This window comes from Bos grunniens, chromosome 6, assembly GCF_055505025.1.
Source record: "Bos grunniens cultivar Pamir isolate PY7600 chromosome 6, Bosgru_T2T1.0, whole genome shotgun sequence".
NCBI lineage: Eukaryota > Metazoa > Chordata > Mammalia > Artiodactyla > Bovidae > Bos > Bos grunniens.
The window spans coordinates 82,613,019-82,635,076 of record NC_141170.1 but is presented as its reverse complement, the minus strand read 5'-3'; the positions used below and the strand labels follow the sequence as shown (position 1 = coordinate 82,635,076).

Genomic DNA, 22,058 nt, shown 5'->3' with positions numbered 1-22,058 from the left:
CTCAGTCATGTCCAACTCTTTGCGACCCCATGGACTGTAGCCTACCAGACTCCTCCATCCATGGGATTTTCCAGGCAAGAATACTGGAGTAGGTTGCCATTTCCTTCTCCACCCATCTCAAATGTGGCCATTGTGTTGCCAGAGGAAAAAGAGTTCTGTGGGATCTTGCATTGACAGTTAAATGCCTTGCATGCATGCAGGCTAAGTCACTTTAGTTGTGTCCAACTCTTTGCAACCCCATGGACTGTAGCCTGCCAGTCTCCTCTGTCCTTGACTCAAAAATAATTTCTTCACTTCTGGTCATAACTCATTTAGCCGGAACTAATCATATTGCATCACCCACCCACAATGAAAACAGGAAATACAACTCTATTATGTGCTTGGAAGAAACTTTAACAGTACTTACCAATATCTTCATTTTTCTTCTTTCTTTATAGATGAAGGACTTCCCTATAGCTCAGACAGCCAAAAAATCTGCCTGCAATGCAGGATACCTGGGTTCAGTCCCTGGATCAGAAAAAACTTCTGGAGAAGGAAATGGCAGTCCACTCCAGTATTCTTGCCTGGAGAATCCCATGGACAGAGGAGATTGGCGGGCAGTTGGTGGGATGGAAAAGAGTTGGATACGAGTAAGTGACCAACGCTTCTACTGCTAGTTTAATAGTACTTACCAATACCTTCATTTTTCTTCTTCCCTTATACATGAGAAAATGGAAGCTTAAGAGAAGCTAGTTAATTTTCCTAAGGTTATATGGATAATAAGGGCCAGATATATTTGAACCTAGAGACCAAACTCTTTACCCTCATAGCGCCTCTCCCATTACTGTAGTCCTACATGGTGTATTGCATTATTCTGCCTCCATGGCAGAGAAGTTGTGAGAATTAAAGTTCACTAAGTAATTGATGTACTGCCTAGGACATGGAGTGAGCGTGCAGGGCCTTTTTTCTTCATTTTTAAAAAATTTATTTAACCATAACTTAGAGTCCTTCTTAGGTGTAAAAGCTCTGAACTGTTTTGTAGTGACTTTATTTTCTCCATGATGACAACAGCCCTTCTCAGTTATCCACATTGGACATGTCTGTGTAAAGGTGTCCTGTTGCACATGACTTCATATTCTCATCAGCCATCCTGAAAACCACTCTATATGTCAACTAAACTTTTAGCATACAGGACTTTCTCAGGCTGTCCTACCAAACTCTCAATGTAATAAGATAATTCTCAATGTAAAGATAGGCTTTAGAGGGGTATCCTAGGAATCCAACAACCTTACCAGTACTGTGGATATTGCTATGGAAAATTACAGGGTAAGTTTCATATTAGGCCACAAAGTTTGGACTTTTTCCTCAATGTGATAAATATTTATTTATTGTTGCACACTATCAGATGTAGCTGTAAAATGTACTTGTTTGTTAAGGCCTCTCATACCCAGAATTTATAGGCATTGAATAACTATAAATGCTAAAGAAGTTTCTTAAAACCATCACTAGATACTACCTCAGTTCTTATAATCCTGTCATTAGCTTTACCTACTTATTATATTGAAAAATCAATATTGAATGTTTGTTTGCTTTGCCTCTTAAAATTTTAATGGAATGAATATTAAATAAGAGAACAAAATTCTATCTGTGGAATATAACTCAACTCCTTTAAACTGATTAATTGAAGCAACTTTACTTCCTATTTTGATATATATGGTACATTGGCAATAAAATGAATTACTCTTCTGCCCACAAAATAAAAAAAATTACTGGTGTAGTGATAGTGATACTAGTATAGAGCTTTCTGTTTCCAAATTAAATAGGTTACTGGTTTCATAAACAATCTTTTTATGGGAATAGAACTTTTCTTAAAAGTTCCACATTGTGTCACCTTAAATATATCTCCATCCCACAGAGAGTGTGTCAGGAAGTGTTCAAAAAGAAAAAAAAAAAAAATCTACTCAACTAAGTAAACTTAAAATGAGCACTATTGAACTCACTGGGAGGGAACATGTTCAGGGAGGGATGCAATTAGGGAGTAAGATTCAAGTGAAAGTAGAGGTGAACTGAAGACCCTGAATAGGAGAAGGTACTCATAAATTTAACCTTATTAAGCCAATAGTGGGGAGCCACTGAAGATTTCTTTTGTTAATTTCATCGTAAAAGGAAAATTACATTGAAAAAGACAGTAAAGGAAAATAGCAAAAATCTAGCTCCTCCCTTTCTACTTCTATTAATATAATCACTATTAGAATTTTAGTAAATAATTTTTGCGTCTTTTCCTACATATATGTGAATGGATTTGAAAAATATATAAGCAATTTTATTTTCTACTATTTTCCCTTAATATATTTTATAAGCATTTTTCTTTGTTAGTACAGACTTCATAATAACAGTGATAATCATTCTCACATTATTTTATTTCAGGTTTTCGGTGATTATAAATACTGTGAGTTAAACACTTTCCAGCATAAAGTTTATTTCTTAGCAAGAATTATGTCTTCAGGATAGATTGCTAAAAGTGGATTTACCAGTTCAAAAGATAAAAATATTTTTATGGCCCTTAAAACCTATTGCTAAGTTAAATTTTTACTAAAGAGTTATAAAAATTTACACAGCTACTGGAAAATATGAGAGTGCCAATTGCATACATCCTCATCAGCATTAGGTATTATGACTTAATTTTTGTCTATGAGCCAAAAGGACTAAAACTAAGACTTTGTTCTAAATTGCTTACTTCATATATTGCTAATGAAATTCCATGTATTTCCGCTTGTTGTGCATGCAAAGTGGCTTCAGTCACGTATGACTGTTTGCAATGGTGTGGACCATAGCTTGACAGGTTCCTCTGTCCATGGGATTCTTCAGGCAAGAATACTGGAGTGGATTTCCATGGCCTCCTCCAGTGGATCTTCTTGACCCAGGGATCAAACTTGTGTCTCTTATGTCTGCTGCATTGGCAGACGGGTTCTTTACCATTAGTGCCACCTGGGAAGCCCATATTTCTGTATACGGGCTTACTGTTGTTTACATTTCCTCTTTTGGTATCTTTCATTTCAACGTACTTATCCATTTAGCTCTCAGTTGCAATCTTAGTGTCTTTCTTAAGAAGCTATGAGAATTAATTGTATATTAAAAATACTAGCAGTGAAGTTTCGTGATAAAAGAAGTGAGGGGACCAGACATAAGTGTATATTAAGATTAATCTGCATATGGTGTACTGAATAGATTTTAGAACAGAATCACCAGTGAGAAAAATTCTGTATTACAATATTTTTTAGAATGATGCTGGTCTGACACTAGGCAGAGTTGTTTTTTATTCTCCCATTTCATTCATATTACAGTATGATAATGCTATACTTTTCAAACTATTTTCCCCTTTAAATTTTCATCATTACAGTAAATTTTCATGACATAAATGTTACCTGTTCTTAGGGAAGAAAGAAGCATAGAGAAATAGTTTCTTTAGATCACAAGCTCAGGATGGAAGCATAAATTTATACTGCCAAAGTCTCAGTTTAATCTTGAGTTCTGAAAATTGGCATAATCAGAGAGAATGTAAATACATGAATTATGCATATTATTGCAAGTAGTTCTATTTTATCTTGGCCCATAGTGATTTTGCTTACGTATTCTGAATTTTGCTCACCTTCTGAGGTTAGTCCCTTTGGTCATTTCATGCTGAGTCATGTCTATTTTGATTATTGCTTCTCTTTGTCTTATCAGACATTTAGCCTCTATTGTTGTGGTTTGCATCATTTACTTTATTTCTTCAAAATAATAATTGCCTACATTATGACAGACACTGAACTAGAAGATAAGCACTTAGATTTTAACTTGGTAGTGGAGTTTTCAATCCAGTGAGGAACAGAGACTAACTCTCAAATATTTAGTTGCAAATTAAATGCATTGCTAGGAAGGACAGTAGCATGCACTGACAGCCTGTAACAGTGGTGCCTGTTTTAAAGGGATGCATCCAGGGAAGAACTCTTGAAGGAGGTTACATTTCATCTGAGACCAAATAGGAGTGAAAGTAGGTGAGGAAAGAAGGGAGGTTGGGGGTAGAGAATTTTTAAACATTGTAGCAACATGTGGCAAGGGAGGACCTAAGGAGAGACAGTTGAAGCAAGGCTGCTTGCTGGGAGGCTGAAGTCCACTGAGAGCAGCAGAGAGCACCTTCACCTGAGGCTGAAGAAGGCTTTTGTAGGCTGTTGAGAATTGGGGCATTTTGCCAAGACAAAATGAGAAACCACTGGAGCGTGACAGTCACTCAGTCGTGTCTGACCCCGTGAACTGTGTATGTAGCCTGCCAGGCCCCTCTGTCCACGGAGCTCTCCAAGCAAGAATGCTAGAGTGGATTGCCGTTTCCTATTTCAGGGGATCATCCTGACCCAGGGATTGGACCTGGGGTCTCCCACATTGCAGGCAGATTCTTTACTGTCTGAGTCACAAGAGAAGCTTTAGATAAAGAAAACTGCAACAACATTTATGTTTAGAAAATATAAATCTAGTTCCTATGTGGTGAATAAAGTCAGGAGAGAGCAAAAATGAAAGTAGGAAAATCAGTCGGGCAGCAGTTGCAGTTATTGGAGCAATAATGTATGGAAGCCTGGAATGGATAGAGATGAGGAAGGCAGACTTAGTTGGGATCTTTATTAATGACCTCACTAGAACTGGGTGATGGATTTGGTGTGAGAGGTGAAGGAAAGGCAATTGGCAAAGATGGCTCTCAGGTCCCTGGTCTGGGGAACCAGCTGGCTGGAGACCATGTACCTGATGGTTTGAACCCCAGATCTGCTGCATGCTCTGCAAGCTTTCTGCTTTAGCATCTCAAGCTTCCAAATAGATTGTGGTTGGATATAGGTTTGGAGCTCAGGAGAGGTCTGAACAAAGGTACAAGATTAAGATTCATTAGCATGTTTTTGGAATATGGTGCATGCATGAGGTGTCAAAATCTTCCCTCTATAATAATATGAAAACTAAGGAAAGCCTAGTGTAGTAAATTTTAAAATGTATTCTTTGCTTAAAATGTCAACACTGCTCTGCCTGTATTGAAGTCATCGAGAAATTGTGTAGGTACCGAGTAACCAAGATAGAACTTGTATTGTAAGAGGGTGTGTTGCAGAGGGAACAGCACGTACAAAGGGAAGGAGATAGCGTGAATGTTTACAGTCTTGCAGTTTAGAGGATATAGTGTGTCTAGGGAAGTGGCAGGAGATGGATGTGCAGAAATAGTCTGCTGCAATTTATATGATGTCAGAGAGTTTGGATTATAGACTATAGGAAGCAGAAAGCCATAGAACAGTTTTTGTTGGGGAATAAGATCAGGTCAACAGAAAGAATTAAAAAGGAGGAGACTCATGAGGAAGCTACAAGTCCAAATGAGAACTGGGAAGGGCCTGACTAATGTGATAGGTAGGGAAGGAAAGTAAATAGATAAAAAGCCTCAGGACTTGGTACAAGGCAAGGAAACAGAGGAATGCCTTCCAGATGGACATTTTCTTCCAGATGGACATTTCAAATGGACATTTTATGCCTTAATCAAGGTGAGAACTAGAAGAAAAGGAACTTACTTGAAGGCTGGGAAGCTGATGAGTTTAGTTTGGGTCTTGTAGAGTTGTGGCTATTTGGGGAAAATGTAGAGGGGTTCTCTCATAAAATGCTAAGACTAACAAAAACATACTTTGAACATTCATACAGACTTTGACAGGGCAGATACGAGCATAACATCATGTTTATTGATTAGGCCTTAGCAAAAAATTAAAAGACTGCCTGTGAATCATTTTTTCAAGATCAGGAAATGGAGATAAGACAACCAATTTGGTGTTGACAATTTTAATATACCTGGCAAAATCTATCTTACCTTCTATGTTTGGAAATTTTGAAGTGATTCTTGGTACAATAAAATGTAATTATATTCCTTAAAGTTTCAAAAAGTTGGTTTTCAAGAAAATCTCCATTTTGTGTTGTCCATTGAGATACCAGTTTTCTTTTCAGTTAACTGTTACAGTTTGATTTTCACCTATAGACCCATAATATTGATGGGTAAAGATTAGTAGATAGCTTATTTTGTTTTTAACATTTTGTCACATCTACTTTCTCTCTCCTTTTTGAAAATAATTTTCAGACATCATGTTTTCAACATACATCTCATAAAAACCAAGGACATCTTAATTCCATTATTGCACTGAAGAAACATAACATTGATAAAATAAATATAGGATAATTTTTAGTCCTTATTCAAATTTCTTCAGTGGTACCCCAAATGACTTTAAAGTCCACCACCTGATCAAGGATCCAGCATTGAGTTTATTGTCATATATAGCATTGAAGGTGAAGGTGAAGTCACTCAGTCGTGTCCGACTCTCTGTGACCCCGTGGACTGTAGCCTACGAGGCTTCTCCATCCATGGGATTCTCCAGGCAAGAATACTGGAGTGGTTTACCATTTCCTTCTCCAGGGGATCTTCCCAACCCAGGGATCGAACCTGAGTCTCCCGCATTGGAGGCAGACGCTTTAACCTCTGAGCCACCAGGGAAGCCTAGAACAGTCATCCTGCCTTTTTTTTTCTTTCATGATATTGGCATTTTTGAAATTTTTGAAAGACTCTTGAACAGTTGTCATGGGACAGAACAAAGGTGGGCAAACCAGTTCTTTGGTCAAGACCCACCACTTGTCTTTGTAAATAAAGTTGTATTGAACACAGCCATACCAGTTCACACAACAGCAAGTTGCATAGCTGCAACAGAGACTTTATAGCCTGCAAAGCCTAACATGTTTACTATCTGGGCCTGTACAGAACAAGTTTGCCAACAGTTATTGCAGAATGTCCCGTAGTTTAGTTTTATCTCACTGTTTCTTCTTCTAGATCGAGGGTGACCTTTTTGTTGTGTGCTCTCCATTGTGTACCAGAAGCGTAGAATGTCTGTTTCGTTATTTGGTGCTGAGTTTGATCACTTGGTTTAGGTGGTGTCTTGCCAGATCTCAAGTTAATCTGCCAGTTTCATGGTTGCTACTAGGAGACATGAGACTCCTAAGTTTGAGATGAAGGACACCTTCTTATTCCCTGCAGTAGCAATGTTGTTATTGTTCAGTCACTAAGTCTTGTCCAACTCTTTGTGACCCCATATGCTGCAGCACGCTAGGCTTCCTTGTTTTTCACTGTCTGACAGAGTTTGCTCAAACTCATGTCCATTGAGTCCAATGATGCCAGCATTTTTTAATGCTAGTTGCTCAAACTCCACTTCCCACACAGTGATATGAAGAGGTTCATAGGGATGATACCTTAGCAGTTGACTGTGTTACCAGAGAAGTGTTCTGAATTTAGGGAACCTAACTCTTTTATAACAGGCAGTAAGCATGACTGCCCTTTACTCCAGAGGGAGAAGCTATCTCTGACTTCCAAGGCTTTAAGGAAACCAGCTTTTGCTCCAGATGCAAATCTTTCTAATCTTCTAAGACTGTTCATTATACAGACACCTTGAAAAGACAATTTAGAACAAAGGCAGTTAAGTGCTTTTGTTTAAGACATGCAGGAACATGAGAGACCTATAGAGAATTCTCTCCTTGCATTACTATGTTCATTGAAATGAGAGAGAACCTTTTGTTGTAGCATTCCCAGGAAAATTCCTGAGGTTCACGGTCATAAATTACTGTGGCTGGAAAATAGGAATATACTAATTGACTCAGTCTAGGCCACATGATTCACCCTAAGCCAGGAGAGGAGTCACCTTCTTGGGAACCCCATTGCACACCAATAGAAATTGGGGACATTGGCAGAGCAGAAGCAGGGATATGAGCATTGTGGAGGCAACCCAAAGTTACTCATTCCTCATACTCTACTGAATATCACAGTTAAAATGTGAAAAAGATATGAATGTAATCTGGGGCATTTTATTATCAGCAAAGGTTAGTGTCTGAGGACGTTTTGGCCCAAAACTGTTTATTGCCCAAGTCTTTCTTCCACCACTGTAGCTGGAATAAGTATTATAAAATGCTTTGTTCAACACTGTGTACTGAATAATAGTCAGACCCTTTAGCACAGTACACATGCCTTTAGCAGTGTGACTTCAGCACAGCCCTTCAGCCTCAGCTCTTGCCCCCACTTCTTTGTACTTGCTCCATGCCCAGGCACTTCAGGTTCCTTATTTTGTACCTTTGTTCCTGTTCCTATTACCCTGTGAAAGGCCTTCTCTCCTCACCACTGTCTGCCTCAGGCAGAGTTGATTGTGTGCCCTGTATATATTCTCAAATAATATTGCATATATTATACATCCTTTATAGCTCAGTTGGTAAAAAATCCACCTGCAGTGCAGGAGACCCTGGTTTGATTCATGGGTCAGAAAGATCCAATGGAAAAGGGATAGGCTACCGACTCCAGTATTCTTGGGCTTCCCTTGTGGCTCAGCTGGTAAAAAATCTGCCTGCAATGCAGGAGACCTGTATTCAATCCCTAGGTTGGGAAGATCCCCTGGAGAAGGGAAAAGCTACCCACTCCAGTATTCTGGCCTGGAGAATTCCATGGACTATATAGTTCATGGGGTTGCAAAGAGTCGGACACGACTGAGCGACCTTCGCTTCACTTCACTTCACTTAACACAATTTTTTCTAACATTTATCATCGTTCATATGTATATATTCATGCAGTTATGTGATTAGAATTTGTCTTTCCTACTATACCACAAACTCCAGGGTGCAGAAATAGGTCTGATTTATTCCCCCTTATTTATTCCACCTCAGCTTACAGACGGTAAGTTGCTCAGTAAATATCTGTTACTGCTCAGTAAATATCTTATAGTAATATAAGAGGCAGGGTGGCATAATAGTTAAGATTGCTGACTCCTTCGTGAGATTGCCAGAAATTCAAATCCTAGATTTGTCGCTTTATTAGCAAGTTTAAGTTCTCTGTATCTCAGTTCTCACCTTGATAACTTGAGAATAACAGTACCTAATTCATAGGGTTGTTTTTTTAATTTAAAAAGGGGAACTATACATACTATATTATGCCTCCTATTCAGTAAACATAGCAGTTAGCTCTTACTGCAGTTGTGCTCATTACTGGAGGTAGGAGTCTGTGTGTCTGTCTCCCTGCTCGATACTCTACTTCTTTAAGACAGCAGCCAGCATCACTAATGATGCCAGGACTTAGCCCGAGGCCCAGCATGCTGTAATTGTTCAATAAACACTCACTGAATTGCATTGTTGTCAAATTTGAGGAATGCTGTCTGAGATTAAATCACTAGGTTAATTTGGTAATAGTGACATGTGGTCCCAAGTTCTGCAGTCCTTTATTGTATCTGTTAATTGTTAAAATTAATAGCTCTCACATCTCTCATTTATTATGTGCTTATTCTGTTCTCAGCGCTAATGGAATGCGAATTATCTCATTTAATTTCCATTATGTCTTAGGAGGTGTAGGTTTTCAATTATACAGATGAGGCAGTGCAGCTTTGGAAAGTAGACTTGCCCCAAATCATGCAACCAGCAACAGGAAGAAATATGTAGAATTCAAAGCCAGTTTCTTCCCCAGAAATGCATATGATGTAAAATAAAATACTTATATTTATGACAGTGAAAATGGTTTATAATGTATTGAGAATAGGTATTTTACTAAAACCAAATAACCCAGTGACGTCTTCCAGTTTGTTGCACTGAGCTGGGCCGTAATGGAGACTTCTGCCAAAAGGAAAGAAACTCCACTGACTAGATCTTGTTATTCCCAGGTGGCTTTGCGGATTAGGGTTCATTAGTTTCAGAGTTTGGCAAAAGGAGTACAAAACATTCCATCAGCTTTCCTTGTTTATAGTAAGACCTCTGTTTAAAGAAAGCTTGGACTACAAAGAGCATTTTTTTTTTATCCCTTTAATCATTTTTTGGCAGTCATGCTCACAACACACATTGACAAATACGTGCAGATAGAAGTTGCTGCCCTGCTCACCGAAACAGCACCTTCAGAAAGAGCCTTAAATGCAATATTCTGTTCCTTTACTGTTTTTGATGTGGGAGGTGCTTTCCCTCCCCTGAAAAATGTACCTTTAATTATGAATTTATCATAAAAACACAACCAGATCACTTGATAGTTACTGTTCACAGACATGGGAGAAAGAATTATACTAGAAGTTTCCAGAGGAGGAAGCTCATCTGTTGCTGAACAGTATGAGAAGTCTTACAACCAGGTATCCTGCAAATACGTATCTTTCCCTGGGGAGTTAGCTCTCATTTTTTTTGGAGACACCTAGGCTGGGTTGGGTTACATGCCCTCATATTTATGCATAGAGGAATAAGCTAATATTTTTTATTTATTTTTTTTCTTTTATTTATTTATTTTTTTTAATTTTATTTTATTTTTAAACTTTACAATATTGTATTGGTTTTGCCAAATATTGAAATGAATCCACCACAGGTATACATGTGTTCCCCATCCTGAACCCTCCTCCCTCCTCCCTCCCCATACCATCCCTCTGGGTCGTCCCAGTGCACCAGCCCCAAGCATCCAGCATCGTGCATCGAACCTGGACTGGCGACTCATTTCATATATGATATTATACGTATTTCGATGCCATTCTCCCAAATCATCCCACCCTCTCCCTCTCCCACAGAGTCCATAAGACTGTTCTATACATCAGTGTCTCTTTTGCTGTCTCGTATACAGGGTTATTGTTACCATCTTTCTAAATTCCATATATATGCGTTAGTATACTGTATTGGTGTTTTTCTTTCTGGATTACTTCACTCTGTATAATAGGCTCCAGTTTCATCCACCTCAACTCACCCATGACATTATCAGAAGACATTTTATGTTTGATTAGTATTTTGGTGAACTCATCTGATTAGTTTTCAGAAAATGGATTACTTTTGAAAAGTAACTACTTTCTAGTATAGCCACTATGGAGAACAGTGTGGAGATTCCTTAAGAAACTGGAAATAGAACTGCCTTATGACCCAGCAATCCCACTGCTGGGCATACACACTGAGGAAACCAGAAGGGAAAGAGACACGTGTACCCCAATATTCATCGCAGCACTGTTTATAATAGCCAGGACATGAAAGCAACCTAGATGCCCATCAGCAGATGAATGGATAAGAAAGCTGTGGTACATATACACAATGGAGTATTACTCAGCCATTAAAAAGAATACATTTGAATCAGTTCTAATGAGATGGATGAAACTGGAACCTATTATACAGAGTGAAGTAAGCCAAAAAGAAAAACACCAATACAGTATACTAACACATATATATGGAATTTAGAAAGATGGAAACAATAACCCTGTGTACGAGACAGCAAAAGAGACACTGATGTATAGATCAGTCTTATGGACTCTGTGGGAGAGGGAGAGGGTGGGGAGTTGGGAGAATGGCATTGAAACATGTATAATATCATGTATGAAACGAGTCGCCAGTCCAGGTTCAATGCACGATACTGGATGCTTGGGGCTGGTGCACTGGGACGATCCAGAGGGAGGGTATGGGGAGGGAGGAGGGAGGAGGGTTCAGGATTGGGAACACAGGTATATCTGTGGTGGATTCATTTCGATATTTGGCAAAACTAATACAATATTGTAAAGTTTAAAAATAAAATTAAAAAAAAAGAAAACTAAAAAAAAAAAAGCTAAAAAAAAAAAAGAAAAGTAACTACTTTCTGAAAATATTACTTTTTTCCATTTAAATATAAAGAACCTGTAGGGGAAAACTGTAGTCTTAAATAGTTTATAAGTAAATCCGTCTAACTAATTCATTGGCTGTGTTTTAGGGAGGGAGAATAATCAACGAAATAGTTCATAAAATGTTTTCAGAAAGAAAATACGATATTAAACATTTATTATTTATTATAATATATTAGTATATATGTATACAATATAATATTATAAACATTAATATTATATTAAACATTTATTAATCACCTATTATATGTCAAAGTTATAGGCAGAGGAGGCAACAGTGTGAAAGACATACACTCAGGTGTCACTAAAGTAATGAGACTGACAGCAGGTAAACAATCACTTGCAACATGAGAATAAAGAAGCTAATATCTGCTTCCTTAAAATTTCAACCCTCTCTGAAATCAGCAGGCTGCTCACTCCTTGCCTACCCAGCAGCTGAACAGAGCTAGAGAAACCCACAAAACTAAGCTGATAGCTCACTTAATTTTTTTGCTGAGATTTGTTGACACATACCACTGTACTAGTTTTAGGTCTACAGCATTATGATTTGAGATACATGCTGTTTGACCCTGAACAGCACAGGGTTGAACTGCTCAGGTTCACCTGTCCATGGGGTTTTTTTTCCCCCAGTATTTACTGCATGACCCATGGTGTGTCGAATAACTCATGCAGTACTGCAGATATAGAGGGCATATGGTAAAGTAAAACTTGAATTTTCATCAGCATCTCTAATCCTCTGTGTTTGTTGTTCAAGAGTCAGCTGTGTGTGTTATGAAGTGATTACCACAATAAGTTTAATTAATATCCATCATCACATATAGGTACAACTTTTTTTGTTTATTGTGATAAAAACTTTTAAAATCTACTTTTTTAGCAACATTCAAACATGCAGCACAGTATTATTAACTATTGTCAGTACGTTGTACATAAAATCCTCAGGACTTATCGTATGCCTGGAAGTTTGTATCTTTGACCACATTAATTTTACCTATTTCACCCACCTGCTTCCCCATTCCTCTGGCAACCGACAGTCTATTCTTTGTTTCTTTGGGCTTCTTTTTTTTTTGTTTAGATTCCACATGTAAATGAGATCACGTAGTATTTGTCTTTCTCTGTCTAACTTATTTCACATAGTATAATGCTCTCAAGGGTTCATCCAGTTTGGTGAAAATGGCAAGATTTCCCTTTTTTCATTGTGTGTGTCTGTATCACATTTTATTTATGTGTTTATTTGTCTATGGACACTTTCACTGTTAATATTATAAGTAATGTTACAATGAACATGGATTTGAAGGTATCTTTTTGAGATAGCGACTTCATTTTCTTTGGATACAGGCTCAGCAGTGGAATTGTTAGGTCATATAGTAGTTCTGTTTTTTAGTTTCTTGAGAAACCTTCATACTGTTCTCCATAGTGGCTGTACCAATTTACATTCCCACCAACAATACACAGGGTTCCCTTTTTTCCATATCCTTGAAACTTCTTTTTTTTTTTTTTTTTTGATAATAGTCATTCTAACAGATGTGAGATGATATGTTACTTTTGATTTTGATTTGTAGTTCTCTGATGATGATTGATATTGAGCACCTTTTCATGTACCTGTTGTTGACCATCTGTCTTCTTTGGAAAAATGCAGATCCTCATTTTCTAATTGGATTTTTTTTTCTATTGAGTTGAATGAGTTCTTTATATAATTTGGATATTAACCTCTTATCAGATACATGACCTGCAAATATTTTTCCTGTTCAGTAGGTTACTTTTTTATTTTGTTGGTATCCTATGCTATGCAGAAGCTTTTTAGACTGATATACTCCTACATGTCTATTTTTTGTTGCTGTTGCCTTTGCTTTTGATGTCAAATCCAAAAAACATTTTCAAGACTAATGTTAATGTGCTTACCTCCTATTTTCTTCTAGGAGTTTTATGGTTTCAGATCTTACATTCAAGTCTTTTGATGTGTTTTGAATTTATTCTTGTGTATGGGGTAAGATAGTGGTCCAGTTTCTTTTCCATGTGGCTGCTCAGTTTTCCCAACACCACTTACTGAAGATACTATTCTTTCCCCATTGTATATTCTTATCTCTCCTTTGTCATGAGTTAATTTACCAGATATGCTTGAGTTTATTTCTGAGTTTTCTATTTTGTTCTGTTGATCTGAGTCTGTTTTTTATGCCAATACCATATTATTTTATTTACTGTAGCTTTGTAATGTGGCTTGAGTTCAGGAAGTACAATGCCTCCAGCTTTGTTCTTCCTTCTCAAGATGCTTTGGCTATTTTGGAGTCTTGTATGTCTTCATACATATTTTAGGACCATTTATTCTATTCCTGTGAAAAATGAAACTGGAATTTTTATAAGAATTGCATTGAATCTGTTTATTGTTTTGAGTATTATGTAGAACATTTTAACAATATTAATTCTTCCAACCCATGAGCATGGAGTATCTTTCTATTTATTTGTTTCTTCTTCAGTTTCTTTCATCACTGTCTTCCAGTGTTCATTGTACATGTCTTTCACTTCCTTGGTTAAATTTATACCTAGATATTTTATTCTTTTTTTTTTAAATTTTATTTTATTTTTAAACTTTACATAATTGTATTAGTTTTGGAAAAACCATAGCCTTGACTAGACAGACCTTTGTTGACAAACTAATGTGTCTGCTTTTTAATATGCTGTCTAGGTTGGCCATAACTTTCCTTCAATTAGGCAAAATAAAAGTTGACATATTGTTAATAAAAGTTAACAAATCAAAAAGGAAGAACTTTTGCTTGCAAATGACATGGTCTTGTGTACAGGAAACCCTAAAGATGCCACCAGAAATAACTATTAGAACAAATGGGTTCAGTTAAAATCAGTATTCAAAAATCTGTTGTGTTTCTATAACTAATAATAAACTATCAGAAAGTGAAATTAAGAAAATAATTCCATGTATAATTGCATCTAAAGAATAAAATATCTAACTGAACCCATTTGTTCTAATAGTTATTTTTGGTGGCATCTTTAGGGTTTCCTGTACACAAGACCATGTCATTTGCAAGCAAAAGTTCTTCCTTTTTGATTTGTTAACTTTTATTAACAATATGTCAACTTTTATTTTGCCTAATTGAAGGAAAGTTATGGCGAACCTAGACAGCATATTAAAAAGCAGACACATTAGTTTGTCAACAAAGGTCCATCTAGTCAAGGCTATGGTTTTTCCATTGGTCATGTATGGATGTGAGAGTTGGACTATAAAGAAAGCTGAGCACCGAAGAATTGATGCTTTTCAACTGTGGTGTTGGAGAAGACTCTTGAGAGTCCCTTGGACTGCAAGGAGATCCAACCAGTCCATCCTAAAGAAGATCAGTCCTGGGTGTTCATTCGAAGGACTGATGTTGAAGCTGAAACCTCAATACTTTGGCCACCTGATGTGAAGAGCTGACTCATTAGAAAAGACCCTGATGCTAGGGAAAATTGAGGGCAGGAGGAGAAGGGGACAACAGAGGATAAGATGATTGGATGGCATCACCGACTCAATGGACATGGGTTTGGGTGGACTCCGGGAGTTGGTGATGGACAGGGAGGCCTGGTGTGCTGCAGTTCATGGGGTCGCAAAGAGTCAGACATGACTGAGCGACTGAACTGAACTGAATTGCTCTGGTAACACCGTGTTGAATAAAAGTCACATGAGTGGCCACATTGTCTTTTTCCTGGTCTCAGAGGAAAAGCTTTAAGCTTTTCACTGTTGAGTATCATGTTAACTGTGGCCTGATCATATATGACTTTTATTATGTTGAATTGCATTCTTTCTATACCCATGTTGTTGAGAGGGTCTTTTTTTTTTTTTCATCTTAGGTTGAATTTTTGACAAATGCTTTTTCTTTATTGAGAATATTATGGTTTTTATCCTTCATTTTGTTAATACAGTGTTTCACATTTATTGATTTTCTGATATTGAACCATCACTGCATCCCTGGATTCAATCCCATGTGATTATAGTATGTGATCCTTTTAATGTATTTTTTAATTTAATGTATCATTGCTGATATTTTGTTGAGAGTTTTTACATGTGTGTTCATTAAGCTTCCCAGGTGGCTCAGTGGTAAAGAATCTGCATGCAATGCAGGTGACTCTAGTTTGATCCCTGGGTCAAGATGCCTCAGAGAAGGAAATGGCAAGCCTCTCCACTGTTCCTGCCTGGGAAATCCAATGGACAGAGGAGCCTGATGGGCTGCAGTCCATGGGATCACAAAACAGTTGGACACAACTTAGCAACTAAACAACAACAACAGTGTTCATTAAGGACTTATTGTTGTTCAGTTGCTCAGTCGTGTCCAACTCTGCAATCCCATGGACTGCAGCACACCGGGCTTCCTTGTCCTTCACTATTTCCTGGATTTTGCTCAAACTCATGTTACTGAATCAATGATGCCATCCAACCATCTCATGCTCTGTTTTCCCCTTCTCCTCTTGCCTTCAATCTTTCCTAGCATCAGGGTCTTTTCCAATGAATTGGCTCTTGGCATTAGACAGCCAAATTATTGGAACTTCAGCTTCAGCATCAGTCCTTCCAATGAATATTCAGGATGGATTTCCTTTGATAGACTGGTTGGATCTCCCTGAAGTTCAAGGGACTCAAGAATCTTTTCCAACACCACAGTTCAAAAGCATCAATTCTTTGGCACTCAGCCTTCTTTATGGTCCAACTCTCACATCTGTACATGACTACTGGAAAAACCATAGCTTTGACTATACTGACCTTTGTCATTAAAGTGATATATCTATCTAGGTTTGTCATAGCTTTTCTTCTAAGGAGAAGGCATCTTTTAATTTCATGGCTGCAGTAACCAGCCACAGTGATTTTGGACCCCAAGAAAATAAAGTCTGTCACTGTTTCCATTGTTTCCCCATCTATTTGCCATGAAGTGATGGGGCCAAATGCCGTGAACTTCGTTTTTTGAATGTTGAGTTTTAAACCAACTTTTTCACTCTCCTCTTTCACCTTCAACAAGAGGCTCTTCAGTTCCTCTTTGTTTCCTACCATTAGGGTTGTGTTTTCTGCATATCTGAGGTTATTGATATTTCTCCCAGCAATCTTGTTTCCAGCTTGAGCTTCATCCAGCCTGGCATTTTGCATGATGTACTCTGCATATATGTTAAATTATAAATTGTAATTATCATTAAGAATATTAGCCTGTAATTTTCTTTTCTTCTAGTATCCATATCTGGTTGGTATCAGGGTTTACTGACCTATAAAATGAATCTGAAAGTGTTGGCTTCTCTCTTATTTTTTGTAAGAGTTTGAAATTTAGTATTAATTCTTTGAATGTTTAGTAGACTCCATCAGTGAAACCATCTGGTTCTGGACTTTCGTTTGTTCAGAAGATTCTGATTACTGATTCAGTCCCTTTACTAGTAACTGGTCTGTTCAGAATTTGTTTCTTCAGTCTTGATTCAGTCTTGAATCAAGTCTTGGTAGATTATATGCTTCTAGGAATTTATCTGTTTCTCCTGGATTATCCAATTTGTTAGCATATAACTGTTCTTAGTAATCTATGGTCATTTGTATTTCTGTAGTATCATTTGTAACACTTCCTCCTTCACTTGTTTATTTGAATCTTCTCTTTTTTTCATTGTGAATCTAGCTAAAAGTTTATCTGTTTTGCTTATCTTTTCTAAAATCTAGTTCCTAGTTTCATTTTTAGTTGTCTTTTTAGCCTCTGGTTTATTTAATTCTACCCTGATCTTTGTTATTACCTTTTAACTACTAATTCTGGGCCTGATGTCTCACTTTAAATGTGTGACTACCATCCTCAAATGGGCCTTCATTTTGCTGGCAGTCCAACTGCTCTCTCCAGTCCTTTCTCTCTACTCTCTTTTAAACACTGTTGTATACCTTCTCCTTTGTCCTTAACCTACAACATCCCCCTTCTCATTGTTCACTCTCAGATGATGACCTTACTTCCATTTGAGAACATCAAGAGAGAATGTCCATCAGTTCTCACCTTCATCCACTCTGCACCTGTGCCGTGCTCTCCCCTTTCTTCCACTCACAAGAGATGTGCTGTGTTGGCTTCTCTCCTAGAGCAGCCCTCCCCTGTGGATAAGATCCCATACCCTCTACCCTCTCCTCCTTTCTGGGATCATCAGGTTTTTTGTCTCTCTACCAAGTCAATCCCATTAGTGCAGAAGTATGCTGTATCTCCAAACTTAGTTGGGGGTGGGGGGCAGGGGAGGACCTTTCCTTTTGAGAGCTTCTCTGTTGGCTTAGATGGTAAAGAATCTGCCTGCAGTGCAGGAGACTGGGGTTCAATCCCTGGATCAGGAAGATCCCCTGGAGAAGGTAATGCTGGCTACCCACTGCAGTATTCGTGCTTGAAGGATCCCATGGACAGAGGAGCCCAGTGGGCTACAGTCCATGGAGTTGCAAAGAGTCAGACATGACTGAGCAACTAACACGTTCAACCTCTTTCTTGACTCCAACATGCCCCTCATCATTTAACCTTCACCCATTTGCTCTGCTATTTCTTACAACAGAAGTCCTCAATGAATTATATAAGCTTGCTGTTTCACTTCTTCTCTGTTCTCTGTGTAACCCACACTAATCAGTCCTGCTACAGAATGAAATGGTTTTGTCAAATGATGCCACTTTGTGAAAATCAGTGGCCAGTTCTTAATTTTCATCTTATTCACCCTGTCAGCAGCATTTGATACACTTGGTCATGCATTCTTTTTTAAAGATGTAATTTTTTGATGTATAATACAACTTTTTGAGATATAATTTGTGTACCATAATACGTGAAAGTGAAAGTCACTCAGTCGTGTCTGACTCTTTGCAACCCCATGGACTATACAGTCCATGGAATTCTCCAGGCCAGAACCCTGGAGTGGGAGTGGGTAGCCTTTCCCTTCTCCAGGGGATCTTCCCAACCCAGGGATCAAATCCAGGTCTTCTGCATTGCAGGCGGATTCTTTACCAACTGAGCCACAAGGGAAGCCCAAGAATACTGTAGTGGGTAGCCTATCCCTTCTCCAGTGGATCTTCCTGACCCAGGAATCAAACAAGGGTCTCCTGCATTGCAGGCAGATTCTTTACCAACTGAGCTAATTATAAATTTGCAATTCAATGATTTTTAATATATTCACATATCCAAGACATTTCATCACTTCATAGAGTAACCCCATAATCATTTGCAGTCACTTCCCATCACTCAGTCCCTCGTAGCCAGTGATTTACATTTTGTCTCTCCAGATGTGTGTGTTCTGGACATTTTATATAAATGGAATAATCCAGTATATTTCCTTTGCATCTGCCTTCTTTCACTGAATGTGATGTTTTCAAGATTCATCTCTGTTATAGCATATATCATTGCTTCATCCCTTTTTACTGCTGAATAATATACTATTATATGGATATACACATTTAGCTGTCCATTCATCTGGCAATGGATATTTGAGTTGTTTCCATTCTTTGACTTTAGTGAGTAATGGTGCAATGAGCATTCACATACAAGTCTTTATGTGGACCAGTGTTTTCAAATTGCTGGATTATATGGTAACTGAATTTATTCCTTCCTTGTTGAGACCCCTTTCCCTTGCCTTTCAGGACACTGATAGGTTTCCCTCTACTTTACTGTCCACTCCTTAGTCTGTCTAACCTTGGAGTGCTCTGGAGGTCAATTCTTAGTCTTCTTCCCTTCTCTATCTAGATTCACTCTCTAGGTGATCTCTTCCAATTACTTGGTTTTTGAATACCATCTATATACAGATAATTTCCAAACATGTATTTGCAGTTCAAGCCTCTCAACTCTTAACTCCTGTATCTAACTGCCTCCATGACATCTCCACTTGTCTATCTTATGTGCATCTCAATTCTAGCATGTCTAGAGCTATAAACTCCTGATTTACCCACCAGAATCTCTACCTCCTGCTGTCTTTTCCAACTCCATGATGGCAGTTCCTTTTTTTCAATGTTAGGGCCAAAACCTTTGGAGTCATCCTTGAATCCTTCCTCCTGTCCATGGCATCAGCAAATCCTGTTGACTCCATGTCCAAAGCATGTCCAGAATCCGGTCTTCTCTCAATGTCTCCCTGATCCAATTCACAAACTTCTCAGTTACTTCCTAGCTGGTCTCCTTTAATAACTCTAACCAGCCTTTTCTTGATGTAGCAGTAAGGATCCTTTTAAAATGAAAGACCTGTTTCTTCTTTGTTCAACACTTTATCAAAGTTTTTTCCCCCTCAAGGTGAAAACCAAAGTGTCAGAAGTGCCCACAGGTCTCCATGATCTGAGCCCTCTGCTGCTTCAGTGACGGCACCTCCTGCCACTTCTCTTCTCACTCATTTGTCTTCAGCTACAGTGGCCTCCTTGCTGCTCCTCAGACTTGCAAATCATGCTTCCTCCTCAGGATCTTTGCACTGCTCTGCCTCTGAAATGCTCCTCCCCAGACATTCTTCTGAGACTTTCCTTTATTTCTTTAGGTCTGTGGTCAAGACTGCCAGTGGCCTCCCAAGATCTAATCTCCTTCTCTTTCTTGGCTGGGTACACGGATGCACAGCTATAAGACCACTTTCCCTAATTTCCCTGGCAGCTGTGTGTCACCATGACTAAATTTTGGCCAATAAAAGTAAGCAGTGGGATTTCTCTCTAAGGTGGGGTGGGAGGGGGCTTACCTTTCTTTCACTCTCCCTTCATTCTCCCTTCACTCTCTCTCTATCCCACAGTGTTTGCAACACAAACCAAAGTTTCTGCCCTCATGGAACTTACATCTGCTTGGGGGAAAAGACAAAAATTAACGAAAGTAGATACACAATGTGTTTGATGGTACTGGATGCAGTGGAAATAAGTAAAGTTCATTTCAAGTCACTTAGTCGTGTCTGACTCTTTATGACCCCATGGACTGTAGCACACCAGGCTTCCCTCTCCATCACCAACTCCTGGAGCTTACTCAAACTCATGTCCATCGAGTTGGTAATGCCATCCAACCATCTCATCCTCTGTCAGCCCCTTCTCTTCCCGCCTTCAATCTTTCCCAGCATCAGTGTCTTTTCAGATGAGTCAGTTCTTCACATCAGGTGGCCAAATTGGAGTTTCAGCTTCAGCATCAGTCCTTCCAATGAATATTCAGGACTGATTTAGTAGGGTCATGTTAATAGGGAGTGGGGCATTTTGCTGTTTATTCTGTACTGTCAGAGATAGCTCCACTGATAAGGCAGAATTTGAGGAAAATCTTACATCAGTTTGGATTAGGTGGTCTTTTTTGTTGTTGTTTGTTTTTTTTTTTACATAAAAGACCCTGATGCTGGGAAAGGTTGAAAGCAGGAAGAGAAGGGGACTGAATGACTGAACTGACTGACTGACTGAAAGAATCTGCCTGCAGTGTGGGAGACCTGGGTTCGATCCCTGGGTTGGGAAGATCCCCTGGAGGAGGGCCTGGCAACCCACTCCAGTATTCTTGTTTGGAGAATCCCCATGAACAGAGGACCCTGGAGGCTTACAGTCCATGGGGTCTCAAAGAGCTGGACATGACTGAGTGACTAAGCACACAAACCCCAAACAACCCTGACTTTAACAAGATAGAAATGTATTTCAGGACTTCCCTGGCATTCCAGTAGTTAAGACTCTGCATTCCCAATACAGGGAGCACGGTGAGTTCAGTCCCTGGTCAGGGAACTAAGATCCTGCATGCCACACAGCACAGCCAAAAGAAACAGAGCTATAAAAATATATTTCCTCCAAATGAGCAAAATCTGTAAGCCAGGCTAGGAGGGGTAATGAGGCTGTTGGAGGTCACTACAGAGCCAAGACGCTTTAGCTTACAGCTCCTCAGAGCTGCAGTGCAGAGCTCCCTGCCTGGGTGTTGCCATCTGCTTTCCCACCAGGCCACAGAAGGCGTGTTGCCGTCCTGCACTTCCATTAATCATTTAGTTTGCCCTGAATTTGACAGTTCATTACTTCATTTCTCACCTTCACTTTGGTCAGGAGAAGGGGGTTTTAATAGTCAAGTTTCCAATTCTCTGTACAATTCTGGACAAATCATTTCAGTTCTGTGACCCCTGTACATTATTTCTGGGATGATGGGATTAGAACAGACCTCTCATCAGCTTTAAAACTAAGTGATTAAAAGCCAATACAATATTGTAAAGTAATTAGCCTCCAATTAAAATAAATAAATTTATAATAAAAAAAACTAAGTGCTTCTAAAATAGTCATTTAATTTCTGACTCTTCCACCTATTTTTCTTGCATGAACATGAAACTTGTGTGACCAGCCATAATCAAGCAATTCAGTTATTTAATTTTAAGTTTATTTTTTCCATTTTAACACTTACCTTCAAAACCTTGAAGAGAAATTATTTACTTCTCGATAATTTTTTTTAATTCTGAATCAGCATACATTATTCTAAGGATTTTTTAAAAATTCACCTGCCCAGGATC

The 22,058-nt window shown here is 38.5% G+C and overlaps 1 protein-coding gene across 37 annotated transcripts in view; it reads left to right on the top strand.

Annotated features, from left to right (window-relative positions):
* The window catches only part of FAM13A (family with sequence similarity 13 member A), a 447,586-nt gene that overhangs the window by 287,791 nt on the left and 137,737 nt on the right, over positions 1-22,058 (top strand). For 14 of the 37 annotated variants that reach the window (XM_086406422.1, XM_086406415.1, XM_086406421.1 and 11 more), the window contains one exon: positions 438-629. The exons of the other annotated variants lie outside the window; for them this stretch is intronic. In XM_086406422.1, coding sequence (XP_086262548.1) covers positions 438-629 — 192 coding nt within the window. The remainder of the gene's footprint in view (positions 1-437; positions 630-22,058) is intronic. 37 annotated transcript variants of the gene reach the window in all.